The 24,036-nt window shown below is 38.0% G+C and overlaps 2 protein-coding genes across 2 annotated transcripts; one reads left to right on the forward strand and one right to left on the reverse strand.

The window, feature by feature from the left end:
• Nucleotides 1-465: 465 nt before the first annotated feature.
• LOC104218606 (uncharacterized) lies at nt 466-3,909 on the reverse strand. The gene is made up of 6 exons (XM_070148125.1): nt 3,569-3,909; nt 3,329-3,446; nt 2,837-3,100; nt 2,689-2,791; nt 2,267-2,607; nt 466-639 (listed from the first exon to the last, which is right to left on the reverse strand). The coding sequence occupies exons 1-6, from the start codon at nt 3,907-3,909 to the stop codon at nt 466-468; spliced, it is 1,341 nt and encodes a 446-aa protein (XP_070004226.1).
• Nucleotides 3,910-11,425: 7,516 nt separating this feature from the next.
• LOC104218603 (putative late blight resistance protein homolog R1A-3) lies at nt 11,426-22,041 on the forward strand. The gene is made up of 2 exons (XM_009769134.2): nt 11,426-11,563; nt 18,884-22,041. Exon 2 carries the CDS (start codon nt 18,895-18,897, stop codon nt 21,685-21,687), a length of 2,793 nt encoding a protein of 930 aa, XP_009767436.1. The 5' UTR covers nt 11,426-11,563; nt 18,884-18,894; the 3' UTR covers nt 21,688-22,041.
• Nucleotides 22,042-24,036: the final 1,995 nt, after the last annotated feature.

A 24,036-nucleotide genomic window follows, 5' to 3' on the forward strand; every position in this document is an offset into this window, starting at 1 on the left:
AATTAAGATTTATTGATAATTATGTTTGTGAAGATATATATTATGTATTTATTGGATTGATATAAACACTCCGTGCGTGTAAGATTTTACTGAGGCGACACCATCCATTGATAAGCCTATGACTGTAACCTGTGTGGTCATCAACGTACAATTTTTTGCAATGTACCAGATGTCATTTGTCAAGTAGTAAAGTAAATACTATTAAACACACTTTCAATCGTAAAACAACATTAGGAGATGTCTTTAACCACTTATTTTATTAGGAATCTAATTAGAATTAAGTGAAAATAATCAATATATCAGACCCCGAATTTCTCTATCTTTTTTTTCTTCCCTTTACGTCGTCCAAATAGACAGAATGACAAGCATCATTACAATCCAAAAAATTTAATTGGTTATTTATTTAAAAAATTTGTATCTATGTTTCACGTCGAAAAAAGAAAGAAAAAGGAACAACTGAATCAATTAATGACCAGCAACAAAGATCTCTGGTCCAAACTCTTCATTCTCATAGAAATTTCTGTTGAGTGAATCAATCCCAGCATCATCATCTTCATGATTTACTTCTCCTGCATCTTTTGTCCCTGACACCACTTTTGGTGTTGGATTTTGGCTTGTTACTGCATTGTTTTTTTGGTCCTGGCCATTAACAAGAAGAGAACAAACCAAGATTGTTAGGACAGAAAATGCAAGAATTTTTCTGTCCATATTTGTCAAACTTTATATTATTTGGAGTTTGGAGTTTCTATCTTTGTTTTGTTGGTAGTTAATAAAGTTGGAAGATGTTGGAATTTAAAGGGAAAGTTATAACTGTTTTGAGGAAATTAAGGAATGGCATTTGCAACCATGGAAATGAGCCTTTTTTTAGAGTATTTATATCAATGCACAACAGAAATTTTCAAAGGTTTCAAATTGCCGCTAGTTCCCCTTGTGGCTTAAACAAACATATATTAACTTGATCTCTTGTAATAGTGTGGCAAAATGGTAAAAAAAATCTTTCATCCTCGTTATAGAGATGTCAAATGAGCGGGTTGGGCTGATTTTGGACGGATCAAAATGGGCTGAGCCAATAAATGAACGGGTCATCAAGTGTCAAATGGGGGGGGGGTTAGACTGATTTTGGATGGGTCAAAATGGAATGAGTCAATAAATGGTTGGACCCCAAAAATAGACTGATTTTGGACGGGTTGAGCTAAAATTTGGGTCATAGCCCAACCCGTCCAACTCTTACCAAACTTTAATTAATGTGTATTATTTTCTTATGAATTATTTAATTATATAAGACTTTTTAAATTTTGTGGTCATATATAACATATTACACAAAAAAATTATTTTAAAGATATTTAACAAAGTTACCCATGGATCAATTTGGGCTAAAAAATAGCCCAACTTTAGACGGATTGAAATGAGTTGGGTTAAGATGGGTTGAGTTCAATAAATGGGTGGGTCATACAGGTCAAATGGGTTTAAGCTCAAATTGTCACTTACACAAATAGCCGGTCATATTCATTGTATACTTTTTCTAGTCATATACATAAATTATACATTGATTATACATAATTATACACATATAATACATAATTATGCATATATTATACCTCCACCTAGGTGTGAAAAACGGGCAGGTCGGATATGGGACGGGTCGAAATGGGTAATGAAAAAATGGACAAATTATTCGATCCGACACATATTTAATACAGATAAAAACAGGTTAACCGGCGGATAATATGGGTAACCATATTATCCATGGCTTCATCAATATGATCACTTTAGGGAAAATTCCTAGTCTCCCAAACTTGGGGAACCCCCAATTTGAAGTTTTACAAATGTAAAAGTCAAACTCATTAGTTATCCATTGGTTATCCGTTTCTTAAATGGATAATATGATTCTTATCCATATTTGACCCGTTTTAGAAAAGTTCATTATCCAACTCATTTTTTAGTGGATAATATGGGTGGTTAACTGTTTTCTTTTAACCATTTTGCCATCACTATCTGCCCCGGCTATTTTTTATTTAAGTGATCGGATGGGCTGTTTTTTTTTTTGGTAATTTAAAATTTTATTACCTGGGAAAATGAATACAATTACAGAACAAAAACCCATCTCTACCTTACAGTTGGACATACAGCCCCAAATATAAGCACTACATCAGCTAAGCAGTATCAACATAGCAATCTAAGGATAAAAATTTAAGGACTTTAACTTTCCCTCTAAACTAGTTCTCATACTACCCCGATAATGAATGTCTTGGATTATCAGTCTAACCAAATCCTCAGCTCTCCTTTTTTGCTTTCGAAAGATCCTCCAGTTCCTCTCTTGCCATATGTAATACACAGTGCCTGCAAGCATCAATCTATATAGGGCTGTCGATGTTCTTCTTCCTATTGCAAACTTAATGGCCCAGCTTATTTCTTCATTCCATTTCCTGGCAGCTCGTCCTACTCCAGCCCATTTTAGTAACCTTTCCCATATTGTTGCTAAAAACTTGCATTTAAAAAACAAATGCTCATGATCCTCATCATTTTCCTCGCACAAGACACATTCTGCACTTGTTATGCTCCCCCATCTCATAAGCTTGTCTTTTGTGTATAATCTGCTTTGTATGGCTATATAAACAATGAATAGCCATTTGGGACAGCTATCATTGTTACATAGCACTCTTCTTCATGGGACCTTTGTGAACTCACCCCTTAGCTTATTATAGACATCTCGAATGGAGTAATTATTCCCATTCATCACCTCTGCCACATTGATATTAGCTTCTGTCAAGTATTTCCCAGCTCCTAGAATCTTTTGAGTCAGCCATGCTGCTTGTTTAGCTTTAACAATCTATACTATATCTTGCTTTATGTAGTACGTGTGCATCCATTGAATCCACAATCGATCCTTCTTTTTGCATAAGTTCCAAAGGTGCTTCAGAATTGCTGCTTTGTTCCAAATGATTATATCTGTTATGTTCAGTCCTCCTGCAGTCTTTGGCCAGCATAACTGTTTCCAAGCAACCAAAGCCTTCTTGCTCCCATCTGTCTCCCCTGTCCACAGAAATCTTTTGCATATACTTTCAATCTTTATCAGGATCTTTTTTGGCAAAGGAAAGATCTGTGACCAGAAAGATTGAATAGCTATCATCACACTCTTTATCAATTGCAAACGACCTGCATATGACAAGAACCTTGCTGTCCAATGTTGCACTTTTGCTAGTATTTTATCTAGGAGTGGTTGACATTGATTTACTGATAATCTTTTAACACTTAATGGCATACCAAGATATCGAAAAGGCAGGTATCCCATGAAGAAACCCAAGCTGCTCAGAATCTGCTGTTAAACTTGTATTGGTACTCCACCAAAGTATATAGAGCTCTTTCCTTGGTTGGCAATCAACCCTGATGAGGCAGAAAATTGCTGGAAGCAGTCATATAGCATCTGTGTAGATATAAGATCACCTCTGCAGAAAAGTAGAAGATCATCAGCAAAGCTTAGCTGAACTAGCTCCTTGGATGGAAATTGAAATCTGGTTTGTGTTTTCAAAGTCTTCATCAGTCTTATCAAGTATTCCATGGCTAAAACAAAAAGGTAGGGTGATAAAGGTCTCCTTGTCTCACCCCACGCTTGGCATCAAAGGGAGCTGTTGGTTTACCATTGATCATAATTGAATAGGAAACAGTGGACACACAAGTCATTATCCACTTCAGGAATTGACTAGGTATGTTCGTTGCTGTAAGCACTTGCTCTAGAAATACCCACTCCAAAGAGTCATATGCCTTCTGCATATCTATCTTGACCATACATCTTGGGGAGACTCCTTTCCAGCAATATCCTTTTACAAGCTCATGTCCTAGCAGAATATTGTCATTCAATAATCTTCCTGGTACAAAGCCTGCTTGACTCTTATCAACCAAAAAGTCCATCACAGTTTGCAGTCTACTAGTGAGCATTTTTGAGACGATCTTGTAAAGAATAGTACAGCACGATAGGTCTATATTGCTTGATTGACTCTGGATTCTTCACCTTCGGAATAAGAGTAACTGAAGTGCTATTTATTGGTTTATACATTATATTTTCTTTGAAGAAGTTAAGAACTGCTGTTGTGACATCCTGCCTAATTATATGCCATGATTTCTTGAAAAAACAAGCATTAAAACCATCACCCCCTGGAGCTTTTGAATCATCAATCCCCTGTAAAGCTTTGAATACATCCTCATTTGTGAACTGAGCTATTAAGCCCAATTGTTGTTTCCTTGATAGTGTAGGACCTTGCTTCATTACATTAGGATCAATTGCAGGTAGACTGTTTGCTGACTTACCTAGTAAGTTCTTATAGAAACCAATAACTTCCTGCTCAATTACACTATCAGTTGTTATTAGATTTCCACCCTCATCTTTAATCATCTTGATTTGATTCTGTGATGTTCTCCCCTTCATACTTGCAAAGAAGAAAGTTGTGTTAGAATCCCCTAGCTTCAGCCATTGTATCCTTGACTTTTGTTTGTAAATACCTTCCTCTATCATACACCATTTTTCAAGATCTTTTCTAGCCTTCTTTTCTGCTTCAAACATGTCACTAGTTGATGTAGTATGCCTCATTTGTGCTTGAATATCTGCCAGTTCCTGTCTCATCTGTTGGACCTTTCTAGTTGTCCCAGCATACTCTTTCCCATTCAAAGTTTTAAGAGCAGTTTTCACCTTCTTTAGATTCTGCCATATGCCTTCCATTTTGTTACCCCTATATCTCCATCCTTCCTGTACAATTTTGCCAAATTCTTCATGATTAGCCAAACAGTTGTAGAATTTGAAAGGTCTTTTCCTATTATCCACTATTTGTTCCATCTCAATGCATAAAGGAGAATGGTCTGAGAATTGAGGATCCATTACTTGTGCTTGCATTGGAGGCATTCCTGCCATCCATTGAGCATTTACAATCACTCTATCTATCCTGCTATAAACATGACTCCATCTCAATTAGTACCCTAGCATAGGATATTCTAGCTGTACTGGATGTACATTCATCAGCATATATCGGGCATCCTAATGCACTGGCAATTCTACTTAGCGTGAACTTACCCCAGCAATTTAGAGGTAAATTTGGAAAACTCACCCATAGTGGAATATTTTTCAACACCCCATTATAAAAGTTGAAATCAGCAGTCCACGAGCCTTGCCCACCGCTGCTGCTGCTAGCTCCTACAAATTCAGCCAGTTGCATCTTCGTCGCATTTCCGAGCGGCGCAATTTAGCATGCACGCTTAAACTACGCCTTTTTCTTTGATATTTTAGTGTTTTTAATGATTGGATGGGGTGTTATTTGGGTTAATTCTGTTCAGGCCTTAAAAATAAAATTGTCTTCGGCAGGAAGCTCTGAAACCTTCCATAGTTTGAATTTGAATTAAGCGGAGCAATAAATTCCAAACACCATGCTTGAAACTACACGCTTGAAGCAAGAATAAGAACTTCTCTTATACTAGATTAGAGTCATACGTCGAAGTTAATATCATGTACCAACAAAATGAAATACGCCTTGTTGTGATTCTCGGATCAATATGAAGATTATTTGGGAGGAAAAACAACTCTATTTCACAAGAATAGAATTATAGAGAATTTACACCAAGAATTTCTCTCTACAAAAAACCTCACCAAACTCTCTTTTTGTTCTCACAATCTCTTCCTGGATTGTATTTCAATCTCTCTGGATTGATGTTTTTGTGTAAAACATAAGGCTCTATTTATAGCCTTAAAGAAGGTGGTTGGTGGTTGAATTCTTCATTCAACAATGGAGGCTTCAACAATGGTGGCTTCTAGAATGGGTTGGTGGCTTCAACAATGGTGGGCTTCTAGAATTGGTAGGTTGGCAGCAGCTGAACTTATCAATTCTCCCCCTTCAGCTGCATTCCAACGCAGCTACTATTTGAAAGTTATTCCAACTATGTCTCTGCACAGCTCTAACTTTTCTTGAGTGACCACCTTTGTTAACATGTCTGCTGGATTCTCCTTCGTATGGATCTTCACTAGTTTCAACAGTTGTTGATTCATCACCTCGCGTATCCAGTGATAGCGAATGTCGATGTGCTTTGTCCGAGAATGATACATTGAGTTTTTGCTTAAATCAATTGCACTTTGACTATCACAATGTATCTTATACTCTGTTTGATTTATCCCTAGTTCTTGGAGAAACCGCTTTAGCCACAACATTTCTTTTCCAGCTTCCGCTACAGCAATATACTCTGCTTCAGTTGTGGATAGTGCAACACACTTCTGCAATCTTGACTGCCATGACACAGCTCCCCCTGCAAAAGTATAAACATATCCTGAGGTTGATTTTCTTCCATCAGGATCTCCGGCCATATCTGAATCTGTATAGCCTTCCAAGACTGGATCAGCTCCCCAAAGCACAGACTTGATTTTGAAGTACCTTTAAGATACCTGAAAATCCATTTAACTGCCTCCCAATGTTTCTTTCCAGGGTTAGAAAGAAAACGACTTACCACACCTACCACATGTGCGATATCTGGCCTCGTGCAAACCATGGCATACATCAGGCTTCCAACTGCTGAAGAATATGGAATTGTAGACATCTCCTCAATCTCTTTCTTGGATGAGGGGCACAAACTCTTGCTCAACTTGAAGTGATTTGCCAAAGGGACACCTACCGGTTTGGCATTACTCATATTGAACCGTTTGATCACCCGTTCAATGTAATTTTCTTGAGATAGCCATAACTTCTTGTTTCTCCTATCTCGAGTTATCTGCAATCCCAAAATATGTTGAGCTGGACCTAAGTCTTTCATTTCAAAGGACTTAGAGAGTTCTTTCTTCAACTGTCTAATTTTTGTTGCATCTTGTCCGACGATCAACATGTCGTCTACATAAAGTAGAAGTACAACAAAATTGCCATCCGAAAATCTCTGAATGTAAACACACTGATCTGCAGCAGTCCTTTTATATCCTTGACTTACCATAAATGAGTCAAACCTTTTGTACCACTGCCTCGGTGCTTGCTTTAGGCCATATAAACTTTTCGTAAGCTTATAGACGAGGTTTTCTTTTCCTGAAACCTCAAAACCTTCCGGCTGCTCCATATAGATTTCTTCATTTAGATCACCATGAAGAAATGCTGTCTTGACATCCATTTGTTCAAGCTCCAAATTCAAACTGGCTACCAATCCAAGGATGATGCGGATTGAAGTCAATTTTACAACTGGTGAAAATATTTCATCAAAGTCAATTCCCTTTTTCTGTAGGAATCCTTTGACTACTAACCGGGCTTTGTGCTTCACCACCTTTCCGCTGCCATCTTTCTTCAGCTTGAATACCCATTTACTCTTCAGTACATTCTTTCCTTGTGGAAGTTTCACAATCTCATAAGTGTTGTTTTTCTGTAAAGAGTTCATCTCTTCGGTCATTGCTTGCAGCCATTTTTCTTTATCCGTATGAGATATAGCTTCATGGAAACTCTCTGGTTCTCCATCTTCAGAAAGTAGAATATACTCGGTTTCTGGGTATCGAGTTGATGGAATCTGACCTCGTTCAGATCGACGAGGTTGTTGATTATTAGCTTCAAGATGTGTACCATCATCGTTCCCCTGTGATGGTTCTGTAGTTTCCTGAGGGGTTTGTGCCTCCCCCTGCCAAACATCCTCCTGTTCTGCTTCTGGTACTGCTTCATGCTCCCCCATGCTATTTGTGTCAAACTGCAATGGTAGTGGATCTGGACCAACTTTTTGGGCACTGGAACCTCTTTCATAAGACATTGTGGGCTTTTCAATGTCTTCAATTATCTGGTTTTCGTGGAATACAACATCCCTACTTCTGATCACCGTCTTCTGTATTGGATCCCATAATCTATACCCAAATTCTTCATCTCCATAGCCTATGAAGATACATGGTATAGTTCTACCATCAAGCTTCTTCCTGAGCTCCTTGGATACATGTGCATGTGCTAAACAACCGAATACCCTTAAGTGAGAATATGAGGGATTCTTACCCGACCATATTTTCTCTGGAACCTCAAAATTCAACGGGGCTGATGGTGACCGGTTGATTAGGTAGCAAGCGGCGCGAACAGCTTCTCCCCAGAATGGCTTAGGCAGCTTTGCCATACTGATCATACTTCTGACTCTTTCCATAATTGTCCGGTTCATTCTCTCGGCTACTCCATTGTGTTGTGGGGTGCGTGGGACCGTCTTTTCATGTCGAATCCCTTGTCTCTTGCAATAGGAATCGAACTCCTTGGAAGTATACTCGCCTCCATTATCTGAGCGAAGGCATTTTAATTTCTTTCCCGTTTCACGCTCTACCATGGCATGAAATATCTTGAAATAATCAAAAGCCTGGTCCTTTGTCTTTAAGAAGTACACCCACACCTTTCGAGAAGCATCATCAATGAAAGTCAGAAAATACCTATTGCCGCCAAGTGACTTCTCCTCCATGGGACCACAAATATCAGAGTGTACCAGACTGAGTAACTCTGATTTTCTGGTTGAAGAAAATGTAAAAGAGACTCTATGTTGCTTTCCGAATAAGCAATGATTACAAGGGTCTAAAGCAGCATTCTTGTCCATTCTGATAAGCTGCTTTTTCGTTAGAATTGATATCCCTTTTCACTCATGTGACCGAGTCTCTGGTGCCACAGGTTTTGAGACGCCTCTTTTTCCATAACATTGAGGCTGTCTGAACATACCTTCACATGAGTTTTATATAAGTTGCCACAAATATGTCCTCGAGCGAGAATCATAACCCCTTTCAGCAATTTCCATGTGCCTTTTCCGAAATAACTTTCATAGCCCTGTTTGTCAAGAGCTATACCTGATATTAGGTTTAGACGAAGTTCTGGCACATGACGGACATCCTTCAATATCATTGTACTCCCGATATTTGTTTGTATTTTGATATCACCAATTCCAACTATCTCACAGGAAGAAGTGTTCCCCATCTTCACTACTCCAAAGTCTCCTGCTTTGTATGTTGTGAAGAAATCTTTTCGGGATGTGGCATGGTATGATGCTGCAGTATCTACCACCCATTCGTTTTCTTCTTGACTTGAGACGTGAAGGCATGCCTCTTCTTGGATGGAACAAATGGCTACCTCTCCGTGGGTAGTGACTAATGCATCTCCATCCTTTTGCTTCAACTGCTCCTTCTCCTTATGCAATTTTCTGCAGTTCTTCTTTAAATGGCCCTTTATTCCACAGTGGTAGCACGCATATGATGACTTCCTACCATCCGTGGATTTTCCCCTACTCTTGCTTCTGCCTCTCCTCTTATCTTGACTTCTTTCTTGTTGTCTCCCTCTTTCTGTAATAAGGGCATGCGACTCACCATGATCGATGTCCTTTCTTCTGGCTTCTTCATTAAATAAGGCATCTTTAACCATAGACATGGTCAGATTTCCACTAGGAGCTGAATTACTGAGAGAGACTACCAGCGTCTCCCAACTATCAGGAAGAGAACTAAGAAGTAGTAGGGCTTGCATCTCATCCCCGAGCGGCATGTCAACAGACGATAATTGATTTATCAAGCTCTGAAACTCACTGGTATGCTCGGCAACTGAAGTTCCGTGCTTTAACTTCAAATTTACCAAACGCCTCATCAACAAGGCTTTGTTCCTAGCGGTCTTGGCTTGATACATCCCTTCTAACTTCACCCAGAGGGCATACGCATCTGTCTCTTGTGCAACATGATGAAAAACGCTATCGTCAATCCATTGTCGAATTTGACCGATAGTTTTTCTGTTTAATTTCTTCCACTCTGCTTCTTTGGTGGAATCGGGGTTCCTACCCTTTGCTTCTATGGGATCAAACAAATCTTTACAACTGAGGAGATCTTCCATCCGAGGTCTCCACAATGTGTAATTTGTGGCAGTAAGCTTTATCATAGCTTCAGATGATGATGACTCTTCCATTATGTCTTTAAAATGGCTTGGTCAAAATTTTGGAGCAGAATCTCACCAAACGGAACTCACCAACACGTCCGGAATGGTGAAAAATGGTAGGATTGACTCTTCTTGGGTCAAAATAGGGCCTCCAGAAAATTTTCAAAATTTACACCAAACTTTTGGGGTTAAATCGAAAATATACTGAACTTGTGGGGCAGATTTATAATTTTAGTAACTTCAGGGGTTATTTCATAAATTTTTAAAATTTTTATGATGACTGGATGCTGACGTGACGCTGACTGGATGCTGACGTGGCGATGACTGGATGATGACGTGGCGCTGACTAGATGCTGGCGTGGTGCTGACTGGATGATGATGTGGCGTTGACTGGACGATGATGTGGCACTGACTGGATGATGATGTGGCGCTTACTGTGCAATTACTATTCATCATCTTCTTCCTTGGGCAGACGAAAAAAATTGCCATAACTTCTTCGTTTTAGCTTTGTTTGGCCTCCGGAAAATTGCGTTGAATTCGTATCGACGCAAGGAATCTAATGAAATGATCAAAACACACCGAAGATCACGTTTTCGAAAAAACGTAAATCCGGGTTGAAATTTTCAGTGTTCCGATATTTCTCGATGAACACAGAATCGAAGGCTCTGATACCACTTGTTGTGATTCTCGGATCAATATGAAGATTATTTGGGAGGAAAAACAACTCTATTTCACAAGAATAGAATTATAGAGAATTTACACCAAGAATTTCTCTCTACAAAAACCTCACCAAACTCTCTTTTTGTTCTCACAATCTCTTCCTGGATTGTATTTCAATCTCTCTGGATTGATGTTTTTGTGTAAAACATAAGGCTCTATTTATAGCCTTAAAGAAGGTGGTTGGTGGTTGAATTCTTCATTCAACAATGGAGGCTTCAACAATGGTGGCTTCTAGAATGGGTTGGTGGCTTCAACAATGGTGGGCTTCTAGAATTGGTGGTTGGCAGCAGCTGAACTTATCAATACGCTCTTTGTTCGTGTATGAACACTATTACTATTACTATTTCCATTTTAATGTGTTGACATCATTTTATACTTGACAACTCTTTAATTTTAAACTCTATCTTATTTGTTATGACATACATTTACAGTTATAGAAATGGCACTGCACGTTTAAAATGGATATTTTCAATAATGTCGCAAAAAAATTTCTTTCTTTTTTAAATTTTAGAGAAAATACAAGTGCAACAATACCCACTTTTAAGCCCTCTATTTAAAATATATCCATAATTTATAATGTATTTAAAGATTAGTCAATTCACTCAAACTTGAGGATTAAGTATCCTGAATTTGAAATTTCGGGACTTAGTGTCCTGAAGTTTGAGCGATATTGGCTAATCTTTAAATACATTGTAAACTGTGAATATAGTTTCCACCATAAAGTGACAGTGGGTGTAACGTTTTCTCTAAATTTTTTGTCTATTAGTTGAGAAATTATTATATTAACAACAAAACTTGTACTAGCCACCTTTAGTTTCTAGACAAGTACTATAATTTTACCCGATTCAAGGACAGTTTCATCCAAAATAGTCACTGAACGGTCAACGCCCACCTCGCAAATGAAACTTTGATTGAAGGATCTACTCTGTCTTCTTCCTTATTCTTGTTCTTCGCCCCACAGCCGCCACTACTATCAGGTCTCCACTTTCCCAATAATCAATTTTATAGTTTTCTAATAATGTTGCTGTATTTAATTTTTGTAACTTTTTAGACGATTTTTGACATTATAAGTTGTATTAGTATGTTAATTATCTTTTTATTCAAGGTTATAAACTCATGTTTAAGATGATATGAAGTAACTTGGTCTCTTAGAATTCATATAGTCCACCTCAACTCATAGCTAGAGTGTGACGTATGTTGAATAGATCAGCCATGGCAGAAGAGGAGAGAAAGTCGGTGGAGAAGAAGAAGCTCCATTTTCTGTGTACTAGAAAAATATCAAAATCTGAATCTAGGAAATCTACTATAACCACCTCCCTATTTATATCAACTAATTAACTAACTAACTATATCAACTAATCACACCTAATTAAAATGTATTAAGTTAACTACTGGACCACACATCCATTCTTTCTACACTCCTCCTCAAGCTGAAGGATGAAAACAGGCTTTTTATTCCCAGCTTGCATACTAAGTAATCATGTTGTGGACTGCATAGACTCTTGGTGAAGAGGTCTGCCAGTTGTTCTCTTGTACCAATATGCTGAGTCTTGATCATTCCCTCTTGAATTTTTTCTCTTACAAAGTGGCAGTTGATGTCTATGTATTTGGTTCTTTCATGAAATATAGGATGAGCTGCGATTTGAATTGCAGCTTTATTGTCACAGTAAAGTTGAACTGGAAGTTCAACTGCTGTTCCCACCTCCTCAAACAGCCCAACTAACCATTTTATCTCTACAACAATAGTGGCCATGCTTCTGAACTCTGCCCTAGCTGAGCTTCTTGAAACTATTCCTTGCTTCTTTGATTTCCAGGAAATCAAAGCATCACCAAACTTCACAGCATAACCTGTGACTGACTTTCTTGTTTCCACACATGCACCCCAGTCTGAGTCACAAAGGGCAACCAACTTTAATATACCTGATCACTCTCATAGTAGCATCTAAACGTGATTGCTTAGGAGCATGCATGAATTGACTTAGAACCTGTATTACAAAGGCTATGTCAGGTCTAGTCATAGTCAACTACAGCAACCTTCCCACTATTCTTTGATAACCACTTCTGTCTTCAAGTAGTCTGTCATCAGACAAGCTCTCTTTGTTGAACACCTTATCAAATTCTATAGTGGTAAGTTTGTGATTGAATTCTAGTGGAGTGAGTACTGGTTTTCCTCCTGATAGGCCAGTCTCAGATAACAACTCAAGGGCATACTTCCTTTGGCACATATGAATGCCTTTCTCTGATCTTGAAGACTCTATGCCAAGGAATAAGTCTTTCATCTTAAACCTACTCTGCAGTAGGGGTGGGTATCGGTCTGTTCGGTTCGGTTGTGAATGTTATCGGTTCGTCATATCGTTTATCGGTTTATAAATATGCTAAACCGATAACCGAACCGATAAGATATCGGTTATCGGTTATCGGTTATCGGGTATCGGTTAGTCAGTTATCGAACCTTACTGGTTCGGTTATCGGTTTACTCGATAAAAATAAAAAATATCCAAAATTTTCATATTTTTTAATAGAAATCGTGATCACACTGTTAAGAAAAAGGAATTCAATTTTTGCTCTTAAAAAAAGAGGGATTAAATTTCATTTTTAGAAAAGAAAACTTTCTTTACATTTGAAAATCTCAATGAATGATCTCAATTTTCAAAGTTATAAGTTAGTAAGAGTAAGGAATAAGACATTTAACAATCTATCTTACTAACTAGTATCTCACTGCGGGCGGGCATAATTCACAGAAAAATAATAAAATCCTAATATTGTAAATACTAAGGAATGAGTGCAACAAAAGACGACAACAACAACAACAACAACCCAGTAAAATCCCACTACTGGGGTCTGGGAGGGTAGTGTGTACGCAGACCTTACTCTTACCCCGAAGGAGTAGAGAGACTGTTTCCGAAAGACCCTCGGCTCAAGAAAACAAAAAGACAAAAGAAACAAATAAAAAAACTAAAAATTTGAACAATTAATTCTTTAAAGTTTAAAACTACAACAACAACCCAGTGTAATCCCACAAGTGGGGTCTGGGGAGGGTAATATGTACGCAGACCTTACCTCTACCCCGAGGGGGCAGAAAGGCTGTTTCCAGGAGACCCTCGGCTCAAAGAGGCAACAAGAGACACTATCGATTAGTTTTAAAGTTTAAAACTAAAAATCTTAAATGAAGAATTAAGATGAGAAATTCAGAAAAGTTTAAAACTTACTCTATGGATAAATGTCACGTCCTTAGTCTTAAACTAAGTGCATGTGCGGCACTTGGCAACTCGCTCACGATCTTGCATAACTTGCTCACGTTCTTGCTATGCCAAGTCAGCCCTACTACACTCATGATCGCTAAGAAATGTTAGAACACATCAGAATTGCCAAAGGAAGCTTTTGTATTAGAGAGAACTTGATTGTTTTGCTTGATTGATGAATTACAAATGAATGCCCCCTATTTATACTAATCACCTAGGGGCTAGTATGTAAATAATAATTGTTCTACAAGTCCTTCCATATTTACAACTAAGTCTCTTCTCTAGAATATTCTACAAATGCATAAATATCTAGAACTTTTCTAAGGAAATTCTCCATAGTTCTAGAATATTCCACCAAGATCTTTTCCCTAACTTATGTAGCCCTTCCATATGGAAAAAATATATGCCAAGTGGCACCTACGTGGCATGATGATATGGCGGGTCATGACATAAAGGTCTGAAGATGAAGAGTAATTGCTGGGAGAATTGAGAGAATGAAGCCATAAGGTGGCTTTATATACTTAGTAGGTAAAATTATAATTTTGTTAAAGCTTATTGGGCTATCGGTTAAGCCATTAATAAATTGGGCAAACCGAGACCCGAACCGATAACTCAATAGTCAAATAACATTAAACCGTTATCGAACTATTTACCCAATAACACGATATCGATAACCCAATAGCATTTTATCGGTTCGGGCTATCAGCTATACCCGATATATGCCCATCCCTACTCTGCAGATCCTTTCTATCCTTCTCAATCAGGTTTAGATTATTTTCAATAACTAACAAATCATCTACATAGACAAGCACAATCACCAAATCTGCTCCCTTCCTGTGTTTGAACAAAGAATAGTCATAGTGTGATTGTACATATCCTAGATCTGTCAAAGTTTCTGTCAGTTTTAAGTTCCATTGTTTAGGGGCTTGTTTAAGTCCATAGAAAGATTTATTCAACGTGCACACCTTCTGACACTCCCCCTGGCTTGAAAAGCCATCAGGAATGTTCATATAAATTTCTTCATGTAGATCACCCTCATCCTGAAGAAATACATTATGAACATCCATTTGGAAAACAAACCAGTGTGAAGCAGCAACAAGAGCTACTACAGACCTCACTGTGACCATCTTAGCTACAGGTGAGAAGGTTTCAGTATAACCCAAACCTTCTTGCTGACTGTAGCCTTTGGCTACACGCCTTGCTTTATATCTTTCCACCTCTCCTGTGGATTTATATTTGACCTTAAACACCCATTTGCATCCTATAGGAACCTTGTCTGGAGGAAGGTCTACAATTGTCCAAGTATTATTGCTCTCAAGAGCTGAAATCTCAGACTTCATAGCAGCCACCCATACTGGATTGGTACCGGCTTCTACATAGGTCCTGGGTTCTACAATTGCTGAATAAGCAGCTAATGAAGACCTGTAGGCTGGAGTAAGGTGATCATACACCACATAGTTGGATAGTGGATATAGACAAGAAGATTTCTGTTGGACAACATAGTCTCCCATCCAGACATGTGGTCTAGATTCCCTTGAAGATCTTCTGAGTTGTACTGGCTGTGGAGAAGGATCTCTGATAATAGGAGATAGGGAAGGCTGTGAGGTGTTAGTGTCAGGAGTTGCGTTGGAAGGTGAATGTAATAGTGCAAATACAACAGGTGGATCAGGTTCAACCAGTTGCAGTACTGGGAACATAGGAGAAGGACCAATGCTCATATTCTTGAATAGGAAAATGTCTTCTTGAAAGACAGTGTCTCTGCTTACAAAGAACTCCTTGGAGGTTAGATCATAGAGATAATAACCCTTCTAAGTAGTTGAATATCCAAGATGAACAGCTGGGATTGCTCTTGGACTAAACTTGTCACCTTTCTTTACAGTAGTAGCATAGCTAAGACTACCAAACACCCTGAGATGTTGTAGTGAGGGAACTCTGTGAAACAACTTCTAGAAAGGTGACTGAGCTTCCAACAACACAGTGGGCAGTCTATTGAGTAATTATACAGCTATGGACACACATTCTCCCCAAAATCTCAAAGGCACAAATGCCTGAAACCTTAATGCTCTTGCCATGTCTAGAATATATCTGTATCTCCTTTCTACAATACCATTTTGTCGTGGTGTATACACACGAGCTTTGATGTACAATACCATACTCCTTTAGTAAATTGTTCACCTAATCATTGAAGAATTCTGAACCATTATATGTTCTAAGACATTTTACACCACAAGCAAATTGAGTTTTGACATATATTAGGAAGTTCCTTAACACCACAATAGAATCTGCTTTAGTAGGCATTAGGAAGATCCATGTATATCTAGAGAAATCATCTACTAGAGTCAAAAAATATCTTTTACCATCATGAGTGGGAACTCTATAAGGACCCCATACATCAGCATGCACAAGGTCAAAATGATTAACAGAACAAGTAGTGCTTACAAGAAAGAGCAGTCTTGCTTGTTTAGCAATAGGACATACAAAGCATATGTGATTCTTCAGCTGAGAGTTACAAAAGCCTTCGATGTTTTTCAACCTCTTAAGGGAGCATGCCCTGGTCTTCTTTGCCAAAGAGATATATCATCAGTCTTAGTCTTATTCTTGGAACTATTTCACTGTCACTAGTTGAACTGGAAATGGTATTTACAGATGAATGATTGGTCGCATTCCTGTTGTCAAAGACCAGCTGTGGACTTGGGTTACCTCTGTCCTCAGAATGTAAAGGCCATCCTCTTCTCTACCAATCCCTATCACCTTCCCACTTGAGAGTTCCTGAAATAAACAGAAATCAGGAAAGAATGCTGCACAACACTGTAACTCCTTGGTGATCTTTGATACTGATAATAGGTTGTATTTGAATTCAGGTATATATAGTAGTTCTCCAATTGTTTTGTCCCGAAATATATGAGACTCTCATGTCTTAGTGATAGTAACTTGTTCCCCAGTAGGTAAATGGACCTTATTCTTACCCATTTGTGGCAGTTCTTTGAATTTGTGAAGCAAACTTAGCTTGTGTACCATATGGTTTGTTGCCCTGTGTCTACTATCCAGTTATGATCAACTAGATTAGACATTAGAGCAGTAGGAATACCTGCTGTTCCTATCTGAGCTGCATTAGCCATAGGCTTTCCTTCTTTCCCTTTGTTCAACATTTGCAGAATTTGATTGTATTGTTCTGAAGTGAAGAACTGAGCTGGAGCTGGTGGTGTAGAGATAGATGCTGCTTGCTGAGATGAGCCTTGAGCTTCAGACACCTGATTTCCTGCACTACACACATTGTTAGCATAAGTATTAGGTGTCCCTCCCTTCTTTCTGTATTTGAAGTCAGCTGGATATCCATGCAACTTGTAGCAGCTGTCCCTTGTGTGACCTTTGAGCTTGCAGTAGTCACACTGAAGTGCAGGCCTTCTACAGTTGTAATTGTTTCTAGTTTTGTAACTAGTGTTACCACCACCAGTGTTGTTACGATTGTTATTTCCTCTGCTGCTTAATAGAGCAGTAGCATCATTGCCATCAATACCAACACTAGTATTGATCCCACAGTTGCCATTCTTCCTTTGACTTTCTACATTCACTATCATAGCATATGTCTGGTTTATATTTGGTAATGGCCTTGTCATAAGAATTTGATCATTTGCATTCTCATAAGAATCATTAAGACCAGTTAAAAACTTATATAGCTTTTGCAACTGATAATGCTCAGCATGTTTAACAGACTCTGGGCATCCACATGAAGGAGGAGGAGTAAGTGTCTCATACTTATCCCATAGTTCCCTAAGTTTCGAGAAATACGCAGAGTGCAGCAATTTCTTTGTGCAAATAACAAGCTCTGGAGGCATTTACTTTATCAAACCTCTCTTTGAGGTCTTCCCACACTTTATGTGCATCAGAAGCATAAATCATAGTACTAATAAGACTTTGAGACAATGTGTTCATTATCCAATCCAAGACAATGGCATTACATCTGTCCCAGAGTTCATGCAGACTAGGATCATACATTTCTTTTCTACATGTTCCTAAAACAAAGCCTAGTTTGTTTTTACCATGCAAAATAATCTTCATCGACCGACTCCAAATCGAATAATTTTCAGAACCTTGAAGTTGAACTGAGATGAGAACAGAACCTTGTGTATCTGAAGGATGGATATACAAAGGATGATTGTGATGTACCCGCTCTGGATGTTGAACGTTCAACATTGGAGTTTCCGTCGGAACCTGAGGAGCTGAGGAAGTAGAGATTACGTCGTCATTAACCATTGTAATCGATATCGATTGAGTCGCACCACACTAACTGAGCCGATTAGTCACAGCTCACAAAATTGCACCAGAAATTGACGCCGTCGAACAAGCCCTAATTGCAGGGAGTTTGCTAGAAGTGGCAAGGAAACAGAGTAAAAGGTAACAATCAACAATTGAGATGATCTTAGTGAGATTCCTCTTCCGATGATGTTGAGCTAATTGATCTCGCCTGCTAGCTCTGATACTATGTTGAATAGATCAGCCATGGCAGAAGAGGAGAGAAAGTCTGTGGAGAAGAAGAAGCTCCATTTTCTGTGTCCTAGAAAAATATCAAAAACTGAATCTAGGAAATCTACTGTACACGTATAACCACCTCCCTATTTATATCAACTAATTAACTAACTAACTATATCAACTAATCACACCTAATTACAATGTATTAAGTTAACTACTGGACCCCACATCCATTCTTTCTACAACGTACCAGTAGCTTTTCTATAACAGCATCCCTATATAACAACCATTCACTATAAAAGACAAGTTTTTCTCGGAACCGATTTTTATATTATGTTATAATATATAATAGCACTTCACTATAGCAGCCAAAAAATATCGGAACAAACGAGGCTGTTATAGAGATGTTTGATTGTATTAGGTTTATGTATAAATATTTAATTGCGAACCAGTAACTAAGACATGTTTAGGTTATTTGGCAAATTTAAAACTCATAAACTTCAAATCTTGGCTCCGTCTCTTCTGAGATCTAATTGTTTTTGTAAAGCAGTGGTAGACTGATAGTTTGTTTAATGTAATTTTCAGAGGACGAAGAAATGGCTTATGCTGCTCTGACTTCTGCTGTATGCTCACTCGAGCTGTTCCTGCAATGCAATCATCCATTACTGAATAATCTTCAGAGGAAAGAACAAATCTTATCACTATGCAAAAGAATTTTATCTTTTCAAGAGTTCTTGGTGGATTATGAAAAGCTAATGCATAAGCATGTAGGGCTAAAATTATTGGAAGGAAAGATCAAAGAGAAAACATATCAAGTTGAAGATATTGTTGACTCAAAGTTGAGAAAATATTTTTTGGCCAAAAATGCAAAGGACCGAAAAAAGGCCTACTCAGTTCTATGTAGGAGGTTGCAGGTAGCAATTGAAGAAATGGAATTGATCAAAAAAGAAGCAAGGACAATTAAGGGTGACAAGATTAGGACTTGGAATTTTCATACACGAGCTTCACCGCCGGCTAGGAGGGATGTATCAACTAGTAGTCCAAATTTGCAACAACAAACACCGGTTGGTTTCCAGGACGACTTGGAGAAAATAATTGATAGGCTCAGAGGTGATTCTTCTGAACTAGATATTATCACTATAGTTGGGATGGCTGGTATTGGTAAAACAACTCTTGCGAAAAGAGCATATAATCATCCTTCTGTTGTTTACCGGTTTGATGTTCGTGCTTGGACCACTATTTCTCAAGAGTATAGAGAAAGGGACACATTACTTGACCTCTTTTATTCAGTTGTTCCTCCAGCCAATGGATCCAATCAAGAGAGCGACAAAGAAGCTGCTGATCAACTGTATGGTAGGCTAATGACTCAACCTTCAAAAGAAACGTACGAAGGTAGAAACCAAGAAATGGCTGACCGATTGCACAAAAGTTTAAAGGGTAAGAGATTTCTCATTGTTGTCGATGACATGTGGAGCACTGATGCCTGGGACAATGTGAGCATGTTGCTTCCTGATGATAACAATAAAAGTCGTGTCATACTAACAAGTAGGCTCATTGATGTCGCAACTTATGCTAATGCTAATCCAGATAGGCAACCTCACCGACTGAGTTTTCTAAACAAAGATGAAGGTTGGGAGCTACTCCGTGAGAAACTTTTCGGGAAAAGAGGATGCCCTTTTGAGTTGGAAGTGATTGGGAAAAGTATTGCAGAAAAATGCCAAGGACTACCTCTAGCAATTGTTGTGGTTGCAGGGCATCTCTCCAAAATGAGCAAGACTCCGGATAGCTGGAACACTGTTGCTGAAAGTGTGGGCTCCGTTGTAAATCGTGAGCCAGGGCAGTGTTTAGACATACTTGCTCTAAGTTACAACTACTTGCCTCAACATTTAAAAGCCTGCTTCTTGTACATGGGAGCATTTCCTGAAGATTTTGAGATTCCCGTGTGGAAGCTAATTAGGTTGTGGGTTGCTGAGGGCTTCCTTAATGCAACAGGACATACGACCGTGGAAGATATAGCAGAGGAGTGTTTGGAGGATCTTATTGATAGAAGTTTAGTTTTAGCTGGAAAGCGGTCTAATGGAAAACTCAAAACATGTAAAGTCCATGATATCATGCGAGATTTTTGCTTAGAAGAAGCTAAAAGACAAAACTTTCTACATGTCTTGAAGCATTCCCTTGATGTTCTATCAGAAAGCATAACAGCTCTACGTCGGTTTAGTATCAATTGTAGCACCATCTTCTCAAGTTACTCTATTCAACCAACGGATTCTACCGCTTCTGTTTCTCGTTCCATCTTGGGATTCAATATTTCGGAAAGTTCAATTTTTTCATACATAGACTTCAAATTGCTCAGGGTTCTAGATATCACTTTCCAACATTTCCCTCAGTTTCCCAGTGAGATATTGCAACTTGTTAATTTGCGTTACCTTGCAGTTGCCACTGGTAGCGAATTCCCTCCACTAGTATCACAGTTTTGGAGTTTGCAGACTTTAATCCTTCATCTGTATTCTAGAAGCTCAACTTTGCCTTGGGAGATTTGGACGATGCCAAACCTCAGACATCTCCATGTTAAACCAAGCATCTGTTTGCCGAGCCCAACCAAAGTAGAATGTAATAGATACAGTTCCTTGGTTCTAAATAACCTACAAACACTTGTCAATATTACCCTTGCAGATTGTACAAAGGATGTCTTCTCAAGCACTCCTAAATTGAAGAAACTGGGAATATGTGAATCGATCGAGTATACCTACCCAGTCCAAATTCCCTGGAGTGATTTTCTTTACACATCTGAAAAACTGTGGCCTTATGGTAGCGAGACAATTTCAGACTTGTGGTCGGATTGCTTTAGAAATCTTGCTCTCCTGCCTCAACTCGAGGCATTAAAGATTTTTGGGTTGAAACCACCTGTACAAGAACTAAAATTAGCTCGTCATCTTGATGCACTTCCAGAGAATCTTAAGAAATTGACTTTGAGCTTCACGTACTTGCCGTGGGAGAGTATGACCTCTCTTTGTAGATTGCCAAATCTTGAGGTACTCAAACTAAAAAATTATGCCTTCACAGGACCAAAGTGGGAACAAGTTGAAGAGGGGTTCTGTTCTTTAAAACTGTTGTTGATCGAGATGTCTGATTTAGAGCATTGGAGCGCCTCAAATGATCATTTTCCGTGCCTGGAACATCTTGTTCTAAAGGGTTGCCTTCACTTGGACAGCATCCCACACGAGTTGGGGGATATTCCTACTTTGCAGATAATCGAGCTAGAAAATTCAAGCCAATCCGCTTTGCTTTCAGCTAAAGAGATTCAAGAGGAGCAGCAGAGTTATGGTAATGATGCTCTAGAAGTGCGAATAGAGAGAAATTTCGGGAGAATAGTTGTCTCAACTCCTTAGTCCACCAGGCAAGTAGAGAAATGAACTTACTACACAAGTTTTGATTGTTGATTTTAGTAACAGCTTGAATATGTAATGATTCTCAAGAAGTCCCTTTGATATTGACAAGTTGAACGTTGGAAGTAACACAATTAGTACCTATTACTAGCTATTTCCATTTGTAATTGTTTTCCTTAGCCAAAGGCAGGATGAATAAACCAAGTCGACATGCAATTCTTGTCAAAAGTAGACGGTTTCTCAGTGTAGAAGTCGGAGTAGTACCATTCCTGAAATCTAGTCTTTGCAGATTGTTTATTCTTTGTGTCAGTCTAAGTTACCAGAAATGTATTAGAAGTTTCATTGCAACACCTATCGGATGAAGAAGTTCTATTGTGGCTTAGAGCGTGTTTGGATTGGCTTTTAAGCTCTTTTTAGCTTCTTTTTTTTTAGCATTTGACAACTTAGAGCCCGTTTGGCTTAGCTGATTTAGAATAGCTGATAAGTATTAGGTGCTGAAAAACACTTTTAAGTGCTGAAGCCGATTTAAAAAATAAGCAGTTATGTATTTGGATAAAAGTACTGAAATTAATAATAAGTCGTTGAAGAACTGGGTATACAAAGAGTTTTGTTTTAAAAAGAAGTATTTTAGGGATAGAATAGTAAATATTTTGGTCGAACTTAAAGTGTTTATAAGCTGAAATTTGATTAGTTGGGGGAGACCAACTTATGGCTTTTGGCTTATTTTTGGCTTATAAGCACTTAACTTATAAGCATTTTTAATTTTACCAAACGCATAAATAAGTCAAAAAGTACTTATAAGCTTAGTCAAACACCTTCTTAAAAGTGCTTAAAACAAGTAAAAAAGTGCTTAATACAAGTCTAAAGCCATAAGCTGGGCAACCCCAAGCTGTTTGAAGGATCCTGTAACTCTTATGTCTAGGCAAGTTACATCATAAAACATGCTAATAACTTCAAGAAATAGGTTTCATTTCATGATTTGGAATTCCCTTAGAGATTGTTCTATGAAGGAAGTACTGTGAAAATGATTTGTACACTTTGTAGGCATTTGATATAGTAGAAATTAGGATAAATGAACAACTTCGCATCTATTTCCTATTGTAATGACAAAGGTTTTTCTACTGATCCAGTGTCAGATAATTGGGAATTCGCTTTCAGCTCTTAATCTTCTTCAGGAGACATGCAAAAAGGCAAGGCTCGAGAGACCTAGCGCTAAAGCAATTGTAGCGGCCCTTGCTCTATCTGCTTCTTTCTCTTCCCAGGAATGAACAATTAGATAAAAAAAATAATCTTCATTTGGTATAGTAGAAATTAAAATTGAAGAAGGGTTTGTGGAAGTTGAATTGCATTTGAACATTAATTTCATTTAGAAAAGAAGTTTATAAAATTTGAAAATTTGCAAGTAGAAATCAATAGAATATACCTTTATATTATTGTTTTAATATTTAGCTTGATATTCAAATACCGAGCTTCAATATTTACAAATCACCACAAAAAATTTATTACGTCAACCCCAACTTGCTGGAGACTAAGGCATAGTAGTTGTTGTTGTACCACAAGTATATATACAAATATAGAAATTCAGTATTTGTGTTATGAACAATAAAAGAAGAAGAAGAGTATTGTAGAGAAAAGTAGGGAGAGAGGATTCTTATTGATTTTTGGGATAATTTACAATGGAATAGAACCCCTCTATTTATAGGGAGAAAGCGACTTAGCCATCAAGTAACAAACCCTAGAATCTCTCTAGAATATAGACATTCACCTTAAATAGAATTCTATTTATAACACTCCCCCTTGAATGTCTATTCAACAGATAATGTGCCTCGTTAAAAACTTAACTAAAATAAAACCCAGTGAGAAAAAAAATCTAGAGAAGGAAAAAGAGTACACATATCTAACAATACGTCTTTTGGTTGCCTCATTAAAAACCTTGCAAGGAAAAACTCATTGGGACAAAACCTTGTAAGGGAAAAAGAGTACAACGCGCACTAACTCCCCCTGATGAGAACATCAATTCACATTCTTAAGCCATCACATTCTAATCTTGTGCACCATCTTCAAGAGATCGTTGATAGAGATTTGATAAATAAACCAGCCATATTAACTTGAATGAATATTTTACACCTTGAAATCATCATTCGTGATAGATATATAATGTCTTCATAAATATCGTGGAATGACTCTTCAATATCTCCATAGATGTATTCTCTCTATCACATTATCATGCTTATAGTTATATGAAAATACATTTGTGCATAAATTGCATTGAGGATGTGGTACTTCAAGATCAAGAATTGTATATGCTTTAAGCAATTTAAATCCTTCAGGGATTATCATATAAGTATAGTC

This window comes from Nicotiana sylvestris, chromosome 6 (assembly GCF_000393655.2).
Source record: "Nicotiana sylvestris chromosome 6, ASM39365v2, whole genome shotgun sequence".
Classification (NCBI taxonomy): Eukaryota; Viridiplantae; Streptophyta; class Magnoliopsida; order Solanales; family Solanaceae; genus Nicotiana; species Nicotiana sylvestris.